Source organism: Onychomys torridus, chromosome 2 (assembly GCF_903995425.1).
Source record: "Onychomys torridus chromosome 2, mOncTor1.1, whole genome shotgun sequence".
In the NCBI taxonomy this organism is placed as follows: domain Eukaryota; kingdom Metazoa; phylum Chordata; class Mammalia; order Rodentia; family Cricetidae; genus Onychomys; species Onychomys torridus.
In genome coordinates, this window is record NC_050444.1 from 98,811,341 (window position 1) to 98,832,171 (window position 20,831).

Here is a 20,831-nt window from a genome sequence, read left to right on the forward strand (position 1 = left end):
GGCAAACCCATCAGAATAACACCCGATTTCTCGATGGAGACTTTGAAAGCCAGAAGGACCTGGACAGATATAATGCAGACACTAAGAGACCATGGATGCCAGCCTAGACTAATATACCCAGCAAAATTTTCAATCATCATAAATGGAGTGAACAAGACCTTCCAAGACAAAACCAGATTTAAACAATACTTATCCACAAACCCAGCCCTACAGAAAGCACTAGAAGGAAAATTCCAACCTAAGGAAGTCAGATACACCCATGAAAACACAGGCAATAGATAACATCACAGCAGTAAACCCCAAAGAAGAGAAGTACACACACATTACCACCAAAAAATAAAAATAACAACAGGAATGAACAATCACTGGTCATTAATATCCCTTAATATCAATGGACTTAATTCACCTATAAAAAGAAAAAGACTAACAGAATGGATACTAAAACAGGACCCATCTTTCTACTGCATACAAGAAACACACCTCAAATTCGACAGACACCTTCTAAGAATAAAAGGTTGGGAAAAGACTTTCCAATCAAATGGCCTTAAGAAGAAAGCTGGTGTAGCCATCCAAATATCCAGCAAAATAGACTTCAAACTAAAATCAATCAAAAGAGATGATGAAGGACATTACATACTCATCGCAGGAAAGATCCACCAAGATGAAGTCTCAATTCTGAACATTTATGCCCCAAACACAAGGGCATACACATATGTAAAAGAAACATTACTAAAGCTTAAATCACATATAAAACCCCACACATTAATAGTGGGAGACTTCAACTCCCCACTTTCACCTCTGGACAGATCAGCCAAATTGAAACTTAACAGAGACATAATGGACTTAATTGATGTTATGGCTCAAATGGACCTAATTGATATCTACAGAACATTCCACCCAAACAAAAAAGAATAAACCTTCTTCTCAGCACCCCATGGAACCTTCTCTAAAATCGACCACATACTTGGCCACAAAGCAAACCTCAACAGATACAAAACAATTGGAATAACCTCCTGTGTTATATCAGATCACCATAGTTTAAAGTTAGATTATAACAACAACAACCAAAAAAAAAAAAAAAAAAACTACAGAAATCCTACAATCTCATGGAAACTGAACAATGCTCAACTGAATCACCAATGGGTTAAGGAAGAAATAAAAAAAGAAATTAAAGACTTCCTAGAGATCAATGAAAATGAGTACACCACACACCCAAACTTATGGGATACTATGAAAGCAGTGCTAAGAGGGAAATTCATAGCACTGAATGCCCACATAAAGAAGCTGGAGAAATCTCATGCTAGTGACTTGACAGCACACCTGAAAGCTCTTGAACAGGAAGAAGCAGAGTCTCCCAGGAGGAACAGATGCCAGGAAATTATCAAATTGAGAGCAGAAATGAATAAAATAGAAATAAAGAGAACAATACAAAGGATTAATGGAACAAAGAGTTGGTTCTTTGAGAAGATCAGCAAGATAGACAAGCCCTTATCCAGGCTAACCAAAAGACAGAGAGACAGAAATCATGCAAATAACAAAATCAGAAATAAAAAAGGAGGACATAACAACAGACAATCAGGAAATCCAGAGAATCATCAGGTCATACTTCAAAAACCTCTACTCCACAAAACTGGAAAACCTAAAAGAAATGGATAATTTTCTGGATAGGTACCACATACCTAAGTTAAATCGAGACCAGATAAAACATTTAAATAGTCCAATAACCCCTAAGGAAATAGAATCAGTCATTAAAATTCTCCCAACCGAAAAAAGGCCAGGACCAGATGGTTTCAGTGCAGAATTCTACCAGATCTTCAAAGAAGACTTAATACCAATACTCTTTAAATTGTTCCGCACAATAGAAGCAGAAGAAATATTACCAAACTCCTTCTATGAGGCTACAATTACCCTGATTTCTAAAACAAACAAAGATGCAACAAAGAAAGAGAACTACAGACCGATCTCCTTCATGAACATTGATTCAAAAATACTCAATAAAATACTGGCAAACAGACTCCAAAAGAACACATCAAAACAATTATCCACCATGATCAAGTAGGCTTCATCCCAGGGACGCAAGGGTGGTTCAACATAAGAAAGTCCGTCAATGTAATACACCATATAAACAAACTCAAAGAAAAAAACCACATGATCATCTCACTAGATGCAGAAAAGGCATTTGACAAAATCCAACACCCCTTCATGATAAAGGTCTTGGAGTGATCAGGAATACAGGGAACATAACTAAACATAATAAAGGCAATCTACAGCAAGCCAACAGCCAACATCAAATTACATGGAGAGAAACTCAAAGCAATACCACTAAAATCAGGAACAAGGCAAGACTGTCCGCTCTCCCCATACTTATTCAATATAGTACTTGAAGTTCTAGCCAGAGCTATAAGACAACATAAGGAGATTAAGGGGATACAAATTGGAAAGGAAGAAGTCAAGCTCTCCCTATTTGCAGATGACATGATAGTATACATGAGTGACCCCAAAAATTCAACCAAGGAACTGATACAGCTAATAAAAACCTTTAGCAAAATTGTAGGATACAAGATCAACTCAAAAAAATCAGTAGCCCTCCTATATACAATAAACAAACAGGCTGAGAAGGAAATCAGTGATACATCACCCTTTACAATAGACACAAATGATATAAAATACCTTGGGGTTACGCTAACTAAGCTTGTGAAGGACCTATATGCCAAGAACTTTAAGTCCCTGAAAAAAGAAACTGAAGAAGATGTCAGAAAATGGAAAGACCTCCCATGCTCATGGATAGGCAGGATTAACATAGTAAAAATGGCGATCTTACCAAAAGCAATCTACAGATTCAATGCAATCCCCATCAAATTACCAACACAATTCTTCACAGATCTGGAAAGAATAATACTCAACTTCATATGGAAAAACAAAAAACCCAGGATAGCCAAAAGAATCCTGTACAATAAACAACCTCTGGAGGCATCACAATCCCTGACCTCAAGCTCTACTATAGAGCTACAGTAGATTACTGGCAATGGTCGAGAGAAAGCCCAAACTGACCTAGTCTGGTGATCAGATGGCCAAACACCCTAACAGTCGAGCTGGAACTCTCATCCAATAACTGAAGGAAGTGGATGCAGAGATCCTCAGTCAGGCCCCAGGTGGAGCTCCAGGTGTCCAATTATTGAGAAAGAGGAGGGACTGTTAGAACGTGAATTGTTGAATCCAAGATTGCAAAAATCACAGGGACAAATAGCCAATCAAATGGAAAAATATGAATTATGAACCAAAGGCTGTGGAGCCCCCAGCTGGATCAGGCCCTCTGGATAAGTGAGACAATTGAATAGCTTGAACTGTTTGGGAGGCACCCAGGCTGTGGGACCTGGACCTGTCCTTAGTGCATAATCTGGCTGTTTGGAACCTTGGGCTTACACAGGGACACTTTGCTCAGCCTGGAAGGAGGGGACAGGACCTGCCTGTACTGAATCCACCAGGTTTAAATGAATCCCCAGGTGAGTCTTGGCCCTGAAGGAGATAGGAATGGAGGGGAGAGTATGGGAGGAAGGTGGGGGTGGGGGCGGGAGGGGAGAGGACAGGGGAACCCATGGTTGATGTGTAAAATTAAAACACAAATATAATAATAATAATAATAATAATAATAATAATAATAATAAATTTTAAAAAACTTAGTCGTTGGGTGGTGGTGGTGGTGGTGGTGGTGGCAGCAGCAGTGAAGGTTGTGGTGGTGGGGGCAGCGGCTGTGGAGCACACCTTTAATCCTAACACTCAGAAGGCAGAGGCAGGCTGATCTCTGTGAGTTTTGAGGCCAGCCTGGTCTACAGAGTGAGATCCAGGACCAAAACTACACAGAGAAACCCTGTCTCAAGAAAATGGAGAAAAAAAACCTTATAGTCATCTGAGAAGAGGGAACTTCAGCCAGGCAGTGGTGGCGCATGCCTTTAATCCCAGCATTCTGGAGGCAGAGGCAGGCAGATCTTTGTTAGTTCTAGGCCAGCCTGGTCTACAGAGTGAGATCCAGGAAAGAAAAGGTGCAAAGCTACACAGAGAAACCCTGCCTCAAAAAACAAACAACAAAAAAAAGAGGGAACTTCAATTTAAAAAATGCCTCTATAAGATAGCCTGTAGGGCATTTTCTAAATTAGTGATTAATGAGGAAGAGTCCAGTCTATCCCTTGGCTGTTAATTCAATGCTCTATAAGAAAGCAGGCTGAGCAAGCCACAGCAAGCCAATAAGCAGCACTGGTTAGTGGCCTCTACACCAGCTCCTGCCTCCAGGTTCCTGCCTTTTGATGTTTTGACTTCCTTCAGTGATGTTAAACCAATTAACCAATTAACCTTTCCTCCTCTGTCAGAAAATGGTCCAAGAATGGAGTCACATGTGTGTGTGTGTGGGGGGGGGGGGGAGGATCCTGAGTGCTTGTGTGAAAGAAAACAGGCCAAGAGTCTTGTGATCCCAGTTTCTTCCAAACACGGGATTGTCCTGGGAATGCGTTTTTGTGCTCCTCACAGGTGCAGTAGAAAGGAGATTCCTTCAGATACTCCCTATTGCTTCTGCTGTTATTCAATGAAGTGTTTAAACTGTAGTGCTTTTGCCACATGTGGCTTGTCCTTGCGATTGTATATAGCTTGAAGTCAGAGAAACTTGACTCAAGTGACCTCTCTTAACTCTCACAGTATAAGCTGTCTGATGTTCTGAATAAAGTTATCTATTGTGTGAGACTTTATTCCATCTCGTTTATGGGCCCCATTCTCTCAGGTCCCACAGCTTTTAGAGTGTAAACATTCCCCAGTTGCTTTTATATTCATCTCTCCCTTACTCCCTACATAAAAAGTGTATGATGCCTCATTTCCATTCATGGTAAGATAGAGACACTTGGAGGAACCTTCCTAGCTAATACCCAAATGGGTCGGAAACTCAACTTGATCTTTCAATTGGACTAAAGGGGAAAACAGATACAGTTAAGAATTCATAGGACTGATGTCAGGAACACTCTAGGCGACATGCTGTAGTCTTTCCAAGGACAGAAGTAATAATCTTTAATCTTTTATTCCCTAAAACGTGATAGAAAATATGCAACAAAAACCCCTACCAATTTCACATCTTCTAACCACCCAGTTCTTGGTGTTAAATATTTTCAGACTAGTTTGTAGAAGATCGCTAGGGTTTTTTTTTCACCATGTAGATGAATCACTGTCATACTGAATGACAACTTCCAATCACCCAATTCCACAACGCAACCTCCCCCTCCCTGTTTTCTGACAAGCTTGGGTCATGTCAGTGGGATCACACATTTGTCTTTTTACAACATACTCACTTCAGTTAGCACAACATTTTCAAGATTGATCAATGTTGCAGTGTATGACAGAATTTCCTTCTTTAGCAGGTCAAAAAGCAAGCCATAGCATCTGTATACTACATTTCGTTTATCCAGTTGTCTACCAAAAGTATCTGGGCTGCCCCTTGGTCTGTACAATGTAAAAACGCTGCTGTGAGTAAGGACTCTTTAATCTTAACTTGACTTGTTCTGATTAATAAGATTCCAATGGATTGATAATTAATGATAAACTAGTTAAGTCAGCATTCTCCACCACTATCTTCAAAAGTGGCATTGAATATTAAAATAAACACTGGCAAAGAGAAAGATCCTATAATCACAGACATTTAGATAGAGGAGCTCAACAAACAGGTTTCCTACTTGTGGGTCATCCCACAGTCTCCAGTTGTTCATTGTATGCTAGGAATCCCTAAAAGATCATATCATCTACAGGTTTCCTTAGTGCACTTAACCTAAAGTAGTTTCTAAATCAAAGTGTAATTTGAAGAAGCCAGTATCCACTGAACAGCAGGTGAGGTTTTTTTTTTCTTAACTACCTGAAACAGCCACATACTTAAAACACAATGCTACTCCAATACATAATGATCAGATTCAAGATGTTTGGATTAATTTCTTTCACTCTTATTCATTTACAGGACTGAAAGGAGATCATCTAATTGACAGTGTCATTCTGCAAGGTTACAAAAATACGCAGATCTGAAATGTAGGTCCAGGTAGAGTAAACACCTAGTCTTCTTTCAGAAGACCCACAAGAAAATGTACTATATAATGTTAATGTAACAAATTCATTATGATAATAATTCAAATACATTAGAAAAATTATATAAGAAACAAATTTCCATTTTAGACTTCAGAAAAGTAAAATTCTATTCAATGTTCTATTTAATCTGAAAATAATAAATAGGCAATTATAATGTCAGTCTCAAACCACTAAAGCTAGATTAAATTAATGGATCCGGGGTTGGGGAGATGGCTCATCTGGTACAGCGCTTCCTGTGCAAGCAGAAGGACTAACACTGGGATCACAGAACCAAGGGAAAAGATGACTGTGGTAGTACAAGTCTGTAATCCTGGTGCTAGCAGATGGAGACAGGAAGATCGCTGGGGCTCAGGCAGTCTAGCAAACTGATGACCCTATCTCAAAAATAAGGCAGAGATGGGTAGAAGAAAACACCCAGTGTCAACTTCTGGCCTTTATCTGTGCAAACACCAGCAGACAGACACATCTGCATATATACATGCATGTACATGTACATACCACAAATAGAAACACACAAAAATTAATGCCAATAAATTTAGTTCTTTACAAAGTAAAATCAAAATGTTTGATACACAGTTTAGTGGGTAAATTTAGTTACAAACAGGAGTACCTGTGTTCAGATCCCCAGCACCTACATAAAACCTAGGCATGGCAGCATAGTCTTTAACCTCAACAAGGAAGAGGTGGAGACAGGTAGATTCCAGGGAATTCACTTGCCAGCTAGTCTAGCCAACTGAGGAGCTCCAGGCTCAGTGGGAAACACCGTCCCAGTAAACAAACACACAAACATAGAAAGCTATAAAGGAAGACACTGAAACCTGGCCTCCAGCACACATGGAACAATGTGTACACGTGCATACAAACATGCAATTGCATGCATACCACACACATGCACACACACACACACACACACACACATGCACGCACACACACATGTACATACATAAATACATAAGAAATTATTTCTACATTTTAAGATTTTATTCTTTACATGTATGTGTGTGGATATGGTTCTAGGTTACCCAACACAAGTGCTAGGAACCAAACCCAGGTTCTCTGGAAGAATAATACATGTTCTTAACCACCAAACCATCTCTCCACTCCCAGAGAACATAATTCTTAATCATGAAAATTGTGAAAACGTTTATTGAATGTGCAACTTACTGCTATAATTTGGTCTCCAACTTGGATTCTTCCATCATGTTCCACAGCACTGCGTTTAGTAATGCTCTTTACAAAGATTCCTGAAGGCTCTAAGATTAGAAATAAGGAATTTTTCACTATTTGTAAGCACACACAAAGAATAGCCATCTTCTACCTTCCAAATAAAAATCTTAACTATGAATAAGTACTTTGTAACAAGCCACAAAAGGCATCTAGTATAAAGAATAAGGTGATTGTTCAGCCTGTAATATCAGACTCACCTATACCAAATTATTTCTAAGAAAGCTGCCAACTACTAATTCAAGAAAAAAACCATACAATGATTGAATATCTCATAAGACAGATATTAGAGGCCATTGCGATGTTTAGAAAATATTTAAAGTTCATTATTACCTAATTTTTTATCTCCAACATAACCAGCAATGGTGATTCCTAACCCTTGGACATTTTTCGTGAGTTCCACATCAAACATCTCGCCTTCTTCACTTTTTTGAGTAGATGCATCAACCTAAAGAAATATTAATAAATAAATCTTTAGAAAAATCAACATATAAGAAAAAAATTAAGGTCAAATTTTAAAAAACCAAAGATGCAATTCACGATTAATCTGGCCTAAGGTATCAGTTCAACTATACTGCAGAATTGGTTCTTTATATCCATACAATATAAACTGAGCATCACAGTTCCATTCAGAAAAGAATGTAGAGAAGAAAGTGGAACCTCCCCTTCTCAGACAGACTAACTGTATACACAAAATGTTAAAGATTAAATAGCTTCTAGTTAACAAAGTATTTTCAGACAGAGCTCATCATCATTTCTAAAGGAATCGGGATGTTTAAAGTTCAAAGAAGTCATGTTTTGAATTGATATAAAAAAAAATTTAAGATCCAGTGTTGCCACTTAATCTTTCTGGACAACCACCTACCAAGAAGAGCAATGACCAGCTGCCATTGGAGTTTCATTGTAAGGCATTTGGCATGTCTTTGTTTCTTGTTTCTTCTAACAACCTAGAATTGCCTACATCATTTGTAAGCCAGTAAAACAGGTACAATTGTAGTGATTTTTTTCCTGGGGGAGGAGGCATATACATATTTCCTAGGACAAACATTTAATATCTGGAGAGGTGGAACTCAAATCTGAACAGTGTGTTTGCAGGGCTCCAGTTTGTAAATGAGGTACAGTGTGTAAGACTGTACAACACAGGGCCACAGAGAGCTCCTACACTTCCTTCCCTACAATTTGTAGTTGATTCTAACACCATGAATGTGAGTGAGTCTCCCCCACAGCTTTGTTATAAATAGGCTGGTGACTTATTTTAAAAAGAATTAAATGGCCCCAAGGAAGTTTTTTTTGTTTTGTTTTGTTTTGTTTTTTATAATGGTCTCTTATTTGTTTGTAAATTAAAGGTATTCACAAAGAACGTGTGCCTCTCTACACTGGCATCCTCCTGCTCTGCAATGGTAGCTGAAAAGGGCTTTCTGGGGTCTGAGCCTTTTCTAACATGTACTTAATACAGTTATTAATTGTATGTTAGATGAAGGGGAAAGAAAAGACTCCCTAAATTAAGCATTATTGAACTGGCACATGATGTTATGAGTTATTGGTCCTATACATTAGTGTGTTGTCAGCTGACTCTCCAGTAAACCCTACAAAAATCAAGGCGATGGGCTTTAACATGCATGTAGGAAGGGGCTGGCCTGTAACATTTTCTGACTTCACTTAAAGTAAACAGTTATCTCATTGATGGTCCACCTAAATAAAGTATAATTTTACAAGTAAAGTTGGACTCATTTTTTTATTGCACATAATTATCTGTGCAAACTTAGCAAAAGTTTAAAGTTTAGATAATTACAAGAAAATGACAGGATGAAATCTGCTTCAATTGAAACAAATGTGTTTTCTATTTTTAATAAGTTATTCGAGTGCTATTTTAGAGGGTGGCAATTTGACTATCGAATGGTTTTAAACAGGGCACAGGCTTCAGAAATGATGATATGCAAAGAATAGACACTGTCCTAAGCTTTCATTACATCAAGTAGTTTTGGGTATTGCATTCATTTCTATATTGCTGAATAAAATGTTTTGTTTTCCACAAAAGAATGCCATTTAAACACTTTCATAAACAAGCTTGCTTTCTTTTTTCTCTCTGTAAAAAATAGCAACCAAATCTAGTCCTAAAAACAACAGAATCATGGAAAATTCAAGTGTTCTAATAAAGTTTTAAAAGGCTTATGGAAGATGTTAGGCTATTTAAAAAAAAAAGAAGGATTTGTAACCAGTGGTTAGAGCAATTTTAATAAAAGGAAACATAGATATTTTACATCTATGGGAGATGGATACAAGATTGGCATGTGATAGAAAAAAAATCTAGAAATGGGTAGAATTTGTTTCTAAAATATTTAAGATACTTCTGGATGGACTTTTTTTTAATCCATTATATAATCTTATGGCCTATAAACCAACTGAGATAACCTCTAACTTCCAAGAATTTTGAACATTTCCAATTTTTTCATATCAAATTTAATACAAATTGGGACACAACACCCATGAACCATGCATGTTCCTGTACCATGCCAAAGCACAGCTGCTGCTGTTTTAACCAACTATTTATAAGGACAACCACTCGTCACAATCTGGTAATAGTTCATAGCTTGCATATTTTAAAGCAATGACACAAGGAGCTTCTTAAACCTCACTCACTCCTACAATCCAATCTCCCAGTCCCCAACTTCCACAAACAAACTTTCCAAAGAAAAATTGTTGACAGGCTGTGATTAGAATGATGACCCAGTTCACAAAGAGGCTTCTAATGAAGATAAAGACAGACTCAAATATGGGCACTAGAAGAATAGAACCCTAAAATTTCATATGTACTTCCAAATAATATCCTTATAAAAGGCTACTTATAGGAAAGTATGATATTGTCACCTAGAATCTTTAGCAAGCTATTGTCAATAAATAAAACATTGCTATCTCTACATATATTTTTGTTCCATTCTTTTAATACTTACATACAGTATCAGTAAGTCTAACTTCTGCATACTATTTGCTTAGGCCTTTACATTCATTGTTTTCAGCTACTTACTGAAGTAGAAACCAGAGAAGAGGAGAGGGTGATGCCCGAAGAGGAGGGTGCTGCAGTTTTTTCTACAGCACCTCTGGCAATCATCAGTTTAACTCTATTCCCACACTGCCTGAGGACCTGAGCTACTTGCTCACTGCTCATTCCTGCCAGGTCCGTGTCCCCAATCTTCAGGATGTGGTCTCCACTGCATAATCGCCCATGCTGAATAAAAAAAAAAAAAAAGAGTTCAAATAATTAAGGCACTGTCATTATAACTGTACTAGAAAAATTCTAAATGATCCAGGGATAATAATAAAAAAGGCAATAATAAGGCATCTGTCAATCATATGGAATTAAATGTGTAATTGTACTATTAATTGTCTTCTGAATCACTCTAGCACCATTCAATGTGGTGAAAGCAAGTGAAACTCACAGATTGTTTGTTTGTGGTGATATTTCATTTGTGCTGAAATGTGATATTCTATCTATATGTTAATAAATAAAGTTTGCCTGGAGATCAGAGGTCATAGTCAGCCATAAACAGAAGTCAGGCTATGGTAACACATGCCCTTAATCCAATTATATGGCAGACAGAGTCTCTGTGTGTTAAAGTACACAGCCAAGCATGGTGACACACGCCTTTAATCCCAGTACCAACCATAGAGACCTAGAAGTCTATATAGACAGGCAGTGATGAGGAAGTGATGCAGCTGGCCTTAGAGCCAATGAGAAGGCAGAACAGGAAGGCAATAAAAGTGCAGATTAGACAGGAAGAGGCTCTCTTGGGAAGCTACGGCTATGTGGTGAGCTAAGGTTAATTGGTGACTACTGATCTGATCTCTATGGCTTGCATCCCTGTATTTGGCTCTGTGTTTCTTATTTAATAAGACTGTTTAGAAAATCGATGACATTTGTTAAATTAATAGCTAGTGTGATTTTTTTTTCAGTTTGATTCTAGTTAAGAATTCACAGGGACAAAAGATGACTTTTGTGTGTGTGTGTGTGTGTGTGTGTGTGTGTGTGTGTGTGTGTGTGTGTTTTCTTTTGAAGAACAAGAAGAAAGTATCTTTAGGCATAGATGAAGTTACTATTTGTGGTGGACCTGCCCCCACTTTTACGACCCCGGTTCTCTTGAGTAGGGAGAAGTGAGACATATTAGATAGAAAGAGAGACCTAGATGATGAGAAGAAAGACAGAAATGAAGGATAGCCTCAGGAGGGCCTGGGTCAATACCCACCAGCCCCAAACTTTATTTAAAAGGGCTTTTTATAACAATGCCAAGGGGAGGGGCAAAAGATCTCCCCCTTGCTAGATACAGCCAAGTGTAGACCTTTCCAAATACCTGGTACCCAGGCCCATGGTCCAATCATCCTCTTATGCAGTCCTGCTGGGTAAAGCTACTAGGAAACCTCGGTGGGCTCCAACAATTATTCAAACACAGCTCATATTAATTAGATTGTGATACAAAACACAAGAAAGTACTTGAATGCTCCTACAATTTCTATCTGGCCATTTCAATGACAAATATGCCAAAGAATACATTTGCAGATAACATACTAGTGAAAGGAAAATTCAGATAGATGAGAGATGATCGCTATCTGAAAAATTCTGAAATGACGGGCTACTCTGCACTGTCCAGTGGCAGTTACTAAGTGACATGTGGCTGAGGGACACCAGGCATGTGGCCAGTCCAACTAAGGATTAACATTGTATTTAACTTTAATGGATTTAAAGCTTAATGTTTTTATATTTTATGTGTACTAAGGGAAATATATAAATGGTTGTCCTCCCTTCTCTCTTGAGCATATGAAGTTCATTTGCTATTGCTAGATGTTGGCTAACACTTAAATGTTATGTTACTGTTAATACCACTATTTAAAGAGTTGACATTTAACTGGGGCTTTCATTCATAAATATGAGGATGTCTGATGAACTCAGCTTCCCAATTTAAATTCAAATCTATGAGTGAAAAAAATAGTTTTATAACTCTCTAAAGTTAAAATGTTAAACACAGGTAATCAATGCACTTTCCTGCACACAACAAATGGCACATTTCATAAACACCAACACCTCAACAAACTGAACAGAAAACAGGCTGGGTGCCCTAAACAAAGGTGAAACCAGGGACTCAGCACTAAAGGGACAAGATGGGTTGGTTTTGCCTCAACAAAAATGTACTTTTTACATAATGTGGTTTGTAAGCAGCTGCTAGCTTTACAAATATATAACTACCAAACAAAGGGCTGAAGTTTCTGCAGGGATTGGAACGTCCACCCTGATTCAGTCACTGGTTCTTGAGAATGTTCAGTGTTGCCTATAACTGTATTTTAAGTAAGATCCCTATCCACTTTCAAGTAGTCTCTTCCAAGTCTAAGAGAATACTTGAAGGTCCGTTCAATAAAACAAAAGAGTCTTAGTTGATGGAAATTTCCTTCTTTTAACAGAAAATCTAAATGATGAAGCCACACTTCTGGGTGAACAGAGAAACATCCATCATAGTAGCTCACCTGGTCAGCCACTCCTCCGGGCAAAATGGTCTTGACTATCACACCAGTTGCTTTTCCTCCTATGATGCCAAATCCCAGACCTGACCCATCGTTTACCAGTTCTATAGTTTCCACATGCTGCCAATGAATCTAAAATGAAAGCTTGAGATGAGCCGTTTGTTGGTGTTAAATTCTGAGTTCATACAGAATCATGAATGCTAACCAAGTCCAGCTTTTCATTTGGGATACTTCACTTTCAAAAGACCACAAGCACTACTGATATGCTCCTTCCTATGGTTATCAATATATCATTATAGTGTGACTGCATTTAACCCACATAAACAGGCACTGATTCTGTATGATATCTGTAAAACTTCCTTGAAAACAAGTTCCAACACAACAACTGCACTAGATTAGTATAGTCCTCTGCCAAATCATGCCTTGAGGCAGGATGCTAATTTGTATAAGTCTATACCATCACTGACTGATAACTATAACCACATGAGTTATGGTGGCACATACCTTCATGCATGTACACACACACACACACACACACACACACACACCCCACATACACACGGAAGAAAGGAAGGAAGGAAGGGAGGGAGGGAGGGAGGGAGGGAGGGAGGGAGAGAGGGAAGAAGGGAAGGAGGGGGAGGAGGGGGAGGGAAGAAGGGAGGGAAGGAAGAAAAAGGAAAACAAAAAAATCGAAATAAAAATTTTTATATACTTACTGGTAAAGTAAATTTTACTTAGAGACTATTTTGTGTGAATGCTGTCAAAGTATCACGCAAAGTAAAGGCTATTTTAGAAATTCAAAACTTAAATATCCCAAGTAGGAATATATTTTTTTAAAAAAACGTTAAAAACTAAAAGCAAGAAAAACCTCTAAGAGACATGAGAAAATGACAGGCATCAGAGAGGGAGCCCAGCTGAAAAGAACCACAGGTGATGCATCCTGGTCCTTGTCTACTCACTGGATTTGAGTGGGCTGAAACTGTGCTGGCTGCGGATGGGGAGCGGGAAATTCGGGGGCTAGAGACCTGAGGCAAGGAGCCTCTGGCAACAACCAGCTGCACAGTGTCTTTGGCCTTCTGCAGGATGCTAATGGCCTGCTGGTGTGTGATTGTCTGGTCCAGGACCTGGCCATTGATGGCAAGGATCTGGTCTGTCTCCTTCAGTCTGCCATCTCTATCAAGGAAAGAAATGAAGAAATGAAAGATGTGAACACTCAAGGAAATGACAGTTCCTGTGGCCTGTGTTCAGGTCACTTAAGTCCTACTGTAGAACAGACACGGTTTTAAAGCTGCTACTGCATGATCTGACTCTGGTGCTTGCAGCAATTCCGCTGTTCCCTGAACCACTGTCAAAGGCCACTTTTCCCTCAACTGCTGGCTACCTTCGCAGTCATTATAATAGGTCCTTTATTTTAAAAATAAACCACCAGCCAGCCAGACATGGAGTAGGACATACAGAATGAAAGAAAGGTAAAAAATCCTTGAGGCAAAATGTAGATGAAGAGAAACATGTTAAATTAAGTTATAAGAGCTAGTGGGACAAGCAGAAGATAAGGCTGGGCATTCATAACTAATAATAAGTCTCTGTGTCATGATTTGGGGGCTGGTGGTCTGAGTATATTAATAAAGTACAGCTCAAATTATAATGGGGCAGTTCTGGTGATTTCTAGTCAAAAGGAGTCCCAAATATAACAGTGAAAAGATTATATTCAAAAGTTTCTTTCCGAACTAAAATGTAATTAGTTTATGACCATTTAAAAGCTCTCACTTTACTTTGTGTGTGTGTGTGTGTGTGTGTGTGTGTGTGTGTGTGTGATGTATACATGTATGTGCACGACTGCTTGTGCACCTGTGTAGGGAGGCCACAGGTGGATGTCAGGTGTCTTCCTCTATGGCTCTGCACCTCACTTTTGTGACAGTCTCTCAGAGAAACCGAAGCTCACCTTCCTGGCTAGCCTGGCAGGTGGCAGGCCAGCAGACTCTGGCACTGGCCTATCTCTGCTACCCCAGGGCTGGGTTAGAGACATGGACTTCCTCACCTGCCTTTTTTTTTTCTTTCTTTCTTTTTAATGGGGCTCCAAACCTCGGTCCTCACACTTGCACAGTAAACACACCATCAAAATTCAACCATCTTCCCCACCCTGTGACTCACTTTAATGGATTTGCTTTATACTCCCAAAATATTAATGACGTCTAAAATAAATGATTATTTCAGCCATTTTTGGGGGGGAGGAGCATTCACTTCCCCCCATAGTGATCAAAACCCTTCTGATTGTTACATCAAAAACAAAGAAGTTGCTATGACAATCTCACCTGTGAGCCACACTGCCCTCTTGAATCTCCTGTACAAATATCCCCAGCTCTCCCCTGTTTTCACTTCTAAGCCCAACAACACTAAACCCAAGGCCTCCACATGGAGGTTTGAGGAGCCCAAATATTTCCACATGGCGACCCTGTTCAGGAAACAAAACAGGAAATAAAATTAAAAGCCAATTACAAGCAGGCAGCAAAGGCACATTTCTTTTTAAACCAGAGCTTTGAGACTGAGACTGGAGGATAGAGATTGTATGCAAGCCTGGGTTACACAGGGAACGCAATCCAGCATTACAACCCAGACCACATAGCAAAATCAAAATCAAACTAAAGATCTCAAAATCAAAACTACACAAAACAAGAAACATTATTATAGCTAACAGTCATCTTATTTGGGAGATTACTTTGTTTATCAAAAAGAAGAAAGTAGAAAAAGGACAGTTTAGCACTCATCACCTAGAATAGAACATTTCATTTTTCCAGAAGAATATTTCTGGAATATGGCATAAAATACCAAATTTAAAAAGGGATCATTTTTCCAAATGATCAGCCTTGCAGACATAAACATGCAAGTAATATTATACAGACACAGAGCAGGACATATTTATGTATTTAGGAACACGAACACATGAACACACATACACACACACACACACAGAGAGAGAGAGAGAGAGAGAGAGAGAGAGAGAGAGAGAGAGAGAGAGAGAGAGAGAGGAGAGAACACGGAAGGTAACTGAAAGCAGTGTAGATAGTCAATCCTAAGTACATTTATCAGGAATCAAGGAATCAACTTTCATCTACAATTTCATGTTGGAAAGACTCACGGGTGTTTGTCCAGATCACTCTGCCCTGCCACCCAGAATTCTGTCCCTCACTCCCCTTCTATTCTGACCTCATTGCACCCACACAGCCAGGGTGCTCACACTGCCAGCCAGGTATAAGGGTATAAGTATTTACTGCTTTACTTCATTGATGTCATCTACTCAACATGTGTGTGTGTGTGTGTGTGTGTGTGTGTGTGTGTGTGTGTGTGTAACAACATGAGAGAGAGAGAGAGAGAGAGAGAGAGAGAGAGAGAGAGAAATCATGAATTTAAAAGGGTTTGGCAGGAGTGAAAGGAAGGGGGAAATGATATATTATAATCTTAAAAAAATAAAATATAAGAAAATAGAAAAATCTAAACTATACAAATTCCCCAAAATTCTTTTTCATTCCAACATTGTTCAGGTGTTATAAATGCTACTGCATTCCTCAAATTATCCAGGACTCAGACACCTTCTTAAATACACCCAGTGCTAGTCATAGAGAGAAATGCTCTTACCTGGGCCATATTTTTGATGAGCTGATCAAGTTCCTCAAAGGCAGGCTTCCCCTCCAGGACAGGTGGAGCACCAGGTCCAGGAAGTGCTTCCAGGTTCCCATTATTTGGAGATAGTAAAAGCGATTCACTTGGCAGAGAGGGAATTACAGCGGAGCTGAGCTGAGGTATGTGGGCAGGGTCAGCACTTGTACTTGCCAAAGTGGCGATGTTTACCTAGGAGGATGCAGAGATTGACAGCAACAATTCTAGAGTGTTTAAGCCAACTGCAGTGGTTCTGCCCTCTTCTGAGATGCAAGAGTGGCCTTGAAGCCACATTTCTTTTATTTTTGTGTTAATGTTCTCAAAAGTATTATACTGAACTTCAACCTGGCCAACTCCTGCTACACCTAGAATAACAACACCATAAATGATTATTTCATTTTGCAAAGCAGAATATCACAATAGCTATTAACATGGCTCCACATAAAGGTAACAGAAAGCAGTGTAGACAGTCATCAACCCTAACTATGCAATGTAGATAGTCAATCCTAACTGCACAGTATAAACAGTCCTAACTGGGCAGTCAGTGTATGCAGTCAACCCTACCTGTGCCATGCAGATAGTTAATCTTTCCTGTGCAGTGTAAACAGTCAGTCCTAACTTGATATTTCTGCAAAGAATCAGGAATGCAACTTTTTGTCTATAACTATGTGTCAGAAAGATTCATCAGTGTTATGTCCAGAACAGCTCTGCCCCTCTTCCTCACCCCCTTAGCTTCAGCTAGGCTGATATCCTCACCTTACACACCACCAGCCAGGTCAAAATATTCACATTCACTTATTTCACTCATCCCTACTCAAGCTTACCATGCAGAAGCCCTCCCAGATAGCTTATCCCAGATAGGACCCTCCCCCTTGCTCTGTGGGCAGCCCTTGCACAGCTTCTCTTCAGAGCTCTTATTCTAGTTTCATTCTGCTGCCGTGATAGATACAACACTCTGAACAAACACAACTTGGAGAGAAAAAGGGTTATGTGGCTTACACCCCAGCCATAGTCCATCACTGAAGGAAAGAAGGGCAGGAATTCAAGGCTGGAACGCGGAGGCAGGACCCAGGAGGGGGTGGGGGGGGGTGCAGCTTGTCAGCTTGCTCTCTGGCTCACTCTCTCACAGGCTTATGTTCAGGACCACCAGCCCACAGAATGTATTTCCTTCGGGGGGCTGGGCCCTCCTACATCAATTGCCAATCAAGAAAATGGCTCACCAGCATGCCCACAGGCAAACCTAATGAAGACAATCACTCAACGAAGACTCCCTTTCCAGTGGATTCTAGGATGTGTCACACTGACTGTTCATGCTGACTAGGACGGCACTTCCATGCTGTTGATACACCAGCCGCTTTCAAATCACTTCCATTTCAGCCAGGGGGAACAACCAGAATGTAAAACTCCCCCGCGGAGGGATCCACACAAAAATTCTGTTTACTTCCAGGCCTCGGTCCTCTAGAGGAATGCCTTGCACAGAGCAGGCCTTCAACTTGTATTTGCAGAATAAACTCTTATCTACACAACTCCTCCACTAGTATTGGTTCCAATCCATAGATGACGGGATTACACAAAATCCTGAACCTAATCACACCATGTGACAAAGACGCTTGTTCATGATGTTGCTGTCATCTTTGTGTGGCACACAGAATACCGTCACTTGTAATACCATCCCAGGATAAAGACAAGGTAAAAAGCATCCAATGATGAACTCTAGGAAAGTATTTCATCCTGTGCCCCAATAAGAGTTCATCACCCATTTTTAAAAATAAAACAGAAAACTTATTTAGCTGCCAAAGTTACCAAAAAAATGTACCATTATATCAGCTACCTTTAGTCACCCATGAAAAAGAGGGAAGAAGCTTCTGGGAATTCTTTCAAATGCTTATTTTAAAATCTACAGCAGGCATGATCAATTATTATTTTTCAAAAGCAAGTTTCTTTTGCCAAGACTGATTTTTTTTTTTTTTTTTTTTTTTTTTAATTCTGAGCCATGGCAACTTCAGCAAAGTCTGCCGGCAGAAGACACACTGCTCAGGTTGAAGCAGATGGCATAATAAAATTTGTGACAGGCTGAAGATCCCACACACTAGGACCTAATGCCTATGGTATGTTTGCATAGCGAAAAATATTTGGACTTCTGCTACAGTAAGCCAGAGTGAACAAACCCCATTCCGAGAATAGATGGTCTCTGTATAAGAAATTAACCACTGAAGTACAAGCTGTGATGTTAGGGAGGCCCAGGGCTGGGGCAGTGCAAGAGTTAAGTCACTGGAGAGCAAGTATTACTCTGAGGTTCATCTAGAAAGGGTCTCACTGAGGTCACCAACTTCCCTGGATTCTTCCCTGCTCTTGGGCTTTCCTATAAGTGGAGAGCTAGGGTTACCTATGGAAAACAGCCCAAATATTTTAAAACTGTCATTTAATTATACCATCAAAAGACTTCTTTTTAAGTTTGAAAATGTATACTCTCAGGGAAAAGCACAAAGGCACATTTTGATTCATTTTCAACTATTTATTAAAACCGTTTTCTAACCCAGGCGCGGATGTACACCTACAATTCTAGCTCTAGGGAGGCCGAGGCAGGAAGTTCTCAAGTTTTAGGCAGCCAGAGGTAGCAAGGATGTCCATGTCTAAAAAATAGTATGAAATAAGAAGAAAGGTGTTCTTATTATATGGTTTGAGACACAGGAATGAATCTTACATATTATTTTCTGGCTGATTATTTGAGTCTCAAAGAGCTTTTATAAACACATATATTAACTTCTGAATTTTGGTTAATGCTGCTACTTAAATTAGAACTTAAATGAAGATTATGTACATTGTTGAACACAAACATTTTTCAACTGTAAGTGCATGGTGCCAGTTGTTAAAAGTATGAGAGCCCAAGGCAGGCGGTGGTGACGCATGCCTTTAATCTCAACATTCGGGAGGCAGAGGCAGACTGATCTGAGTTCGAGGCCAGGAAGGACTCCAAAGCTACACAGAGAAACCCTATCTCAAAAAAACAAAAAACAAACGAACAAATAAACAAACAAAAACTCAAAACCGCAAAAATATATGAATCCCTCTTACAAGACTTTCTGCATCACTACAGATCTTTTCTCAGTCTTAAAGTTTGGTCAATATAACCAATCCACCACAATTAATTCATTCACCTATATAGAATTTTGTGTTTCCATATAAAAAAACTACATCACACCTATCATATAGCTTCATAAAAACATAAAATTAAACATTTATAAATGGCAGATTGTCAGAACATGGCCCATGAATGGAGTCATGTTAGCACAATTCTGAGTGCTTTTGACAAATTGCCAAGAAAACAATAGACAAATCTTGTGACCTCCATTGTTTCAAAACACAGACTTGTTCTTGGAATGTGTTTTTTGTGCTCCTCCTCCCAAGTGTATCAGAAAGGAGTGACTTTTCTTCAGATTATTCATTAAAGCTGTTGACTGTTATTTGTTTATATGCATCTATGGAAACACATTTTTTTTCCACATGTGGCTTATCCTTGTGATTATACACATTATTCAGGTGATTCTTCTTAACTCTCAGAATATAAATTGTCTGATGCTCTGAATAAAGTTGGTTATGGCATGAGTCTTCAGTCAACCTCATTTATTGGCCTCTAGAGCAGGGACAGCAGATAGCTTTAAAATTATCTTTAATAAGATACATATAAACCAGTGCATGGGCAGCTGAAGTCCAGTGGCTGTCTAGTGGAGAAATGGGCAGCATCTCAAGTCACCCACTCAGGTGGAACTGTGCTAGGGAGCCACTGCAGAGCAGGATTCCAAGAAAACAAAAACTCACTTTAGTTCAAAATGAAATTAAGCTTAGCCTCTGGGAATGCTTACATCAGAGAAGCCTTTTATCAAAACCAAACAAAGAGAAAGTATGCAAAAAGCAAGAAAAAAATCAAGTATGAAAAAGAAATAAGGATTCTGGCATGTTCTACCAATGAGAAACAGAGAAGTAGTCACAGCCCACAATGTAGAAGGCAGGCACGCACAATAGCAGAGACCACACTGCCATCTACTTTAGAGGCTCCTGACTACAACGTATCACAGTAACACAGCCCACATCCAAGGCAAAGAAAATCTGGACAGCTGTAACAGCAAAGCCTCAGTTTGTCATCAAAGAAGAGAAATCAGGCCACAACTGAGCAGGGTGTCTAAAACCAAGACATAAGCCAGAGGTGACTGCATACACCCATTATATCAACACAAGACAGACAGGAGGATCCTTCGTTCAAGAGATTCTATCTCCAAATAAATAAATTCATAATAATAAATAAAAGTCTAAGGAGGTAGGCACAAATGCCTCCCTTT

At 39.3% G+C, this 20,831-nt stretch overlaps 1 protein-coding gene across 13 annotated transcripts in view; it reads right to left on the bottom strand.

The window, feature by feature from the left end:
- Mpdz (multiple PDZ domain crumbs cell polarity complex component) overlaps positions 1 to 20,831 on the bottom strand; it is a 144,916-nt gene that overhangs the window by 96,560 nt on the left and 27,525 nt on the right. For all 13 annotated transcript variants that reach the window (XM_036179661.1, XM_036179665.1, XM_036179662.1 and 10 more), the window contains exons 4-10: positions 16,474 to 16,686; positions 15,153 to 15,292; positions 13,800 to 14,013; positions 12,844 to 12,972; positions 10,358 to 10,558; positions 7,666 to 7,780; positions 7,273 to 7,361 (exon numbers count right to left, since the gene is read on the bottom strand). In XM_036179661.1, coding sequence (XP_036035554.1) covers positions 7,273 to 7,361; positions 7,666 to 7,780; positions 10,358 to 10,558; positions 12,844 to 12,972; positions 13,800 to 14,013; positions 15,153 to 15,292; positions 16,474 to 16,686 — 1,101 coding nt within the window. The remainder of the gene's footprint in view (positions 1 to 7,272; positions 7,362 to 7,665; positions 7,781 to 10,357; positions 10,559 to 12,843; positions 12,973 to 13,799; positions 14,014 to 15,152; positions 15,293 to 16,473; positions 16,687 to 20,831) is intronic.